A 4,898-nucleotide genomic window follows, 5' to 3' on the forward strand; every position below is an offset into this window, starting at 1 on the left:
ATACTAACACTTTTGGACAAATTTATATCAAAAGAAAATAAAGTTACTCATCAATTCAAGCAAACAGGTGGGCCATAGTTGCACTACCAATTCTTTTTAAATACCTTTAATTAATGAAATTAGTAAAAAAAAAAAACCCTCTTCATAATATTGTTATCTATTGATCCTTCATTTTGAATATTCACATTGAAATAATAAATGAGTAACATTATCTATCAGGGGAAACATGGATAAATTAATTTAATTATAAACAAAAAAAAATATATATATATATGAACCACTTATAGATGAGAGGAAGTTATAGCACTTAATCTTAATAGTTTCAGGAAATATCAGGTTCTGTAGTTCCAATAAGAAAAAAAAAAAAAAAAGAAGAAAAGAAAATACATCTTTTAAAAAATCGCGAAGTCATGCTGTTCTTATGCCCTATTTCATAGCTTTTCTCATTACTAGCTGTCACCAAAAAACAAAACAAATATATTACTGTTTCTTAAGAGCTTAAGCAATGTTTTTTTTTAATTGGTGAACTACTTCCAATACCTGCTAATTACATGAACAATGGTTTAAGAAAGCTTTTGCATCCTTGTGAAAACCTCAATCCTGATTATCATGATCAGGATTATGATCAGAAGAAAGGGGACAGCACCAGTTCGAAATACGAGCTCATAATTTCTTTACAAATATGGCATTTCTGTGTTACGTGAACTAGAAGCCAAAGACGGGTCATGGTCTGATGGGAGGCACGTGACTGCTTTTGGAATCGATCTAGTGCTTCCAGATAAATCTGACGCTCATCGTCTCGTCGCGTTTTCACCACCTGGTATAATCCACCGTTAGTACTGTCCACCGCCTTTATAATCCACGCTCTACGCGATTCGAAATTTAGTTTCTAATTAAATTTCACAAAAAACTCAAAAATAAAGAGTGAAAAGATTTATTACATGAAAACAAGCTGTTGGAAAAATGTCACTGAGGGATTCGTCGTGAATTTATTAGCAAGAAAGTCAGTCAAGGAAATTTAGTGTGGAGGGACATTTATCAATTCCGGTACATTTCTACAAATCAAAACTTGGATATGATTTTGGAAATTAACTTTTTTTTATAATAACTGCAAATAAAGACAAATCTTCTTAAAAAGATAAATTTGACCATCTTAAAGTCCCATATCCACGTGGCCGATATCTGTCGAGCTGACGATGGTAGTGACTGAGAAAACTGACATTATTACCGTCAACACAGTACTACATGGTTTAGTGTGACTATGACAGTGCCAATTTATTTCTAGCAAAATAGACAACATTAAACTGATAGGAATATGTATTATTTGAGGAAATTAAAATAATCCCAATTGCCCAGGCCTAAACATCAATCACGAGATCAACAGTTTTTTTTTCAGCCCTGATGGCCTGAAATTCAGGTTGAAACGTTGTCACAAATAAATAAGTTTTGTTTATTTGTGTGTTTTGTTGACTGATTCTTCTCCTCATATTAATCTATGCTCAACTACGAACCGAAAGCATCAATGGTACACATATGTTTTTGATGTATGTATATATGTATACATCTAATTGCGTATTCAAAGTTTGACATGATATTCTAATTGGAACTAGTGAAGTGGAGCAACAAGTACTTAAAAGCAACATGAGACCCCTTTTATCGAAAACCGTTCCCTCTTGTCGTCAAAAGAAGCAGGTTGAAGACTGCCGAGATAAAAAGCCTATTTCTTATAAATAATCTTTGAAAATTTAGATTTTTAAAAAATAATCCATACATCGTAACCAATTATAATGCCTGATTCAGTAATAAGTATATCATTATGGTTAATTTTTAAAATGAGCTTTTCAGTTAATTGATTTTCGTTCCAAAATTTTTTTGCATTGTACCATAAAACATTCATCCAATGTTCAATTCTAATTAATTCCAAATTGAAAATTCCAAAGATGATTTTGAGGAGTTCTTGTCAACTGAAAGGCTCAGTTATGTGATATAAGAAAAGAAATTAATTAATAACTATGTGGAAATCCCAACAGTATCACATTGTCAAGCAGGCAAACTCGTGTCTTTTAAACTTTGGCTTTCTCAATTAAATATTATAATTTGTGAAATGGTTGGGCTTCCAACGGTACTAACACAACTTATATTACAACTTATTTCAGGAAGAAATGTGTTTTAAAACTGAAAAATAAAAATATTTTCCCTCTCTTTAAGTCAATTATCGAATTCCTTCATAGTTTATATTTATCCATTCTTCACTACTAATACAAGGAACTTTAGAACAGAGGTTTTTTTAATAAATTCGTCATTTAAGTCCTGTGAAAGAATTTCAAAGAGGATAAGACCTAGCTGAAATTAAATAACATTAATACGTTTATAACAATAGTTCTATATTAATAAGTTCATAACGATTGTTCTACATTAATACTTTTATAACGATAGTTCTACATTAATACCTTCATAACGATATTTCTACCTTAATACTTTTATAACGATAGTCCAACATTATTACTCCATTTATGATCAGAGTGCCCGTCTAAAATTTTGATCGAACCGTGTTCCTACAATATAGACCATTTAATGATCAAAATTCTAAAAGCCGTTATCGATAAAACGGTGAACTAGCGTAATGAGTGATATAATGTAGTGTACCTTTCGGTAAGATATTGTTAGTGAAAAGGATGTTGAAACATTCCAGGGGCATAACAATCTTAAATAAGTATGTCTAGTTTTGTAGATTTTTTCTTTTTGAGCTAGGCAGTCAGCTATTGACAGATAAACAGATCAATTTGCAATATTTGGTTATTGATATTTCGAACTCAGGATTGTTGAAAAAACATGTATTTATTTAAAACTATGTTTCGATTTCATAACTCTTCAACTTACTATATATCTTGTTCATAGGAAAGTATAAGGAATATTGATTTTTGATTTGCAGACAACATTGTATCAATACAAAAGTAATGAACTATAGAATCCTCCCTACCCCTAATAGAGGTAAGACTGTGTACTTTTCTCAAATTCTTTTGATCTCCCAGTTAATTGTATTCCAAAAACCTTATTATGGCACATCTTTAGTCGGAATCGCATTTTTGAAGTTATGTTGTTTTGATTCAATCCTACTTGGGAGGTTTATTTCATCAAGGTATAGGTTAACTGGCTCAAAGACGAAAAAATAAAGGCATTACTTAAAAAAAAAAAAAAGCCTCGATTAACTTGATAAAATCTGTTGCCTTCCCCCCTTATTGTGTTATCATGGACAATATTTGGTTCATGAGATAACAGAATAGACTTGAAAGTGTTTTTCTTTCTTTTTTTTTTTGTAGTCACCAAAGCTTTTCGTATGTACTAAAATACCACAGTCAAGCCTCAATTTCTATGCATTATAAATTTATAAAAATATTTCTTTTCATTTCATTTATTATGTTTGCTTTTATAACCTTTTGAACATTTGTTGCCTTTAACAACCTTCTCCTGGACTTCTTCCGTTTCTTACTTTGGACAATTTCTTTTATGTTCTTACCATGCATCAGATTTATATCTTTGTTTATATTTTGTATAAATTTTGTTCAAGATTTCTCGCACAGTGTATTGTTAATAACAACACAACCCTGGCTTGGCAGAGATGAAATTGACTCATCAAGCATTTATATCATTAAAGCTAGAAAGTCAATAAATTAATTAATCGATTACTTAGAACTTCCTAAAAGAGGCTCAGAAAATTAACGCAGCTAGAAGAAATAAATATAACCATTTCAAACAGCACTAGGCTCCGCGACGGTACAGAGGCCAAGTTGGGGGATGAAGTTACATACCAGTTAGTAATACTCGCTGTCGAGAATGTTAGTTGATCCCTGAAAGGGTAGTCATTTGAAGACTAAATCAATTGAAAAGTACAAAGGATTGATGTATCACATTTTTAATTTAACCAATGAAGTAATAATAACCAATTAAACAAGGGGACTGTTCCGTACCGATGAAGAGGTGCAATTCCACACCTATGCACCACGAGGAACGAAGCGTTCCAAAAAATATGTGATCTACGGCTTCGATCGGGACTACCCCATCGAAGATATCACAGACACCCTTAAAATGCGTCTGCCTGGATTCAAGATGGCAAGACGCCTCACCAGGAGAGATGAAACAGGAGGGGTCTACGAGACTGAGATGATCCAGATAATTACAGACCACACTGTAAGAATAGTGGACATCGAAAAGCTGGGCGACATTGACCATGTGCGCTTTCGAGTCAGCACGTTCAAAGAAGATGGCTCACCAGTCCAGTGCCGAAACTGTCAGGGTTTCGGACACACAATGAAATACTGTGGCCGGACCCGCCTCTGCGCCTGGTGTGGTGGGAAGCACCAAACATCTGAATGTCCCAAAACACAGAAACCCCGATGTTCCAACTGTGATGGAGATCATCCTGCCTCAGCTAGAGACTGCCCCAAAAGGGTCAAACTGATGGAAAAGCGGCGTCAGAAGGCCACCCCGGGAGTCGCACCGACCATACCTTTGAGAAACCCCAGTAGGCTCGCTCAACCCGGCGTATTCTATTCAGGAGTCATGGGCGGAAATAATGGAACTAAAGGGACAACCCCCAAGACAGACCAGCCACAGCCAACCCAACCCGAGAAGCCTCCAGCATCTCCCACATTGTCGGACACCCTAGTCAATCAACTTGTCTCTAGAATGGACCAGATGATGGGAATGGTGACGACATTGCTCAACATGATGGGAAAAATCTTGGAAAAACATTATGGTTGAGCACACAGTGCTCAACTATAACATCAGAGGCCTCTCATCGAAGATAGCCGAAATAGAAATTCTCCTACAGCAGTATAGACCATCAGTGGTAGCCCTGACTGATACCATGCTCTCCGCCTCGCTCCGACTGTACTTCC

General features: G+C 34.9%; 1 protein-coding gene across 1 annotated transcript; it reads left to right on the forward strand.

Moving 5' to 3' along the window:
• Window positions 1–3,949: 3,949 nt before the first annotated feature.
• LOC136797242 (uncharacterized) lies at window positions 3,950–4,892 on the forward strand (the record flags this gene model as incomplete). Its single annotated transcript, XM_067053262.1, is given in 1 exon segment — window positions 3,950–4,892. A coding segment is annotated over 1 exon segment (812 nt), but the record flags the coding sequence as incomplete, so codon positions are not given.
• Between the last annotated feature and the right edge of the window lie 6 nt (window positions 4,893–4,898).

Source organism: Halyomorpha halys, unplaced genomic scaffold (assembly GCF_000696795.3).
Source record: "Halyomorpha halys isolate HHAL.00 unplaced genomic scaffold, Hhal_1.1 Scaffold1016.1, whole genome shotgun sequence".
Taxonomy (NCBI): Eukaryota; Metazoa; Arthropoda; class Insecta; order Hemiptera; family Pentatomidae; genus Halyomorpha; species Halyomorpha halys.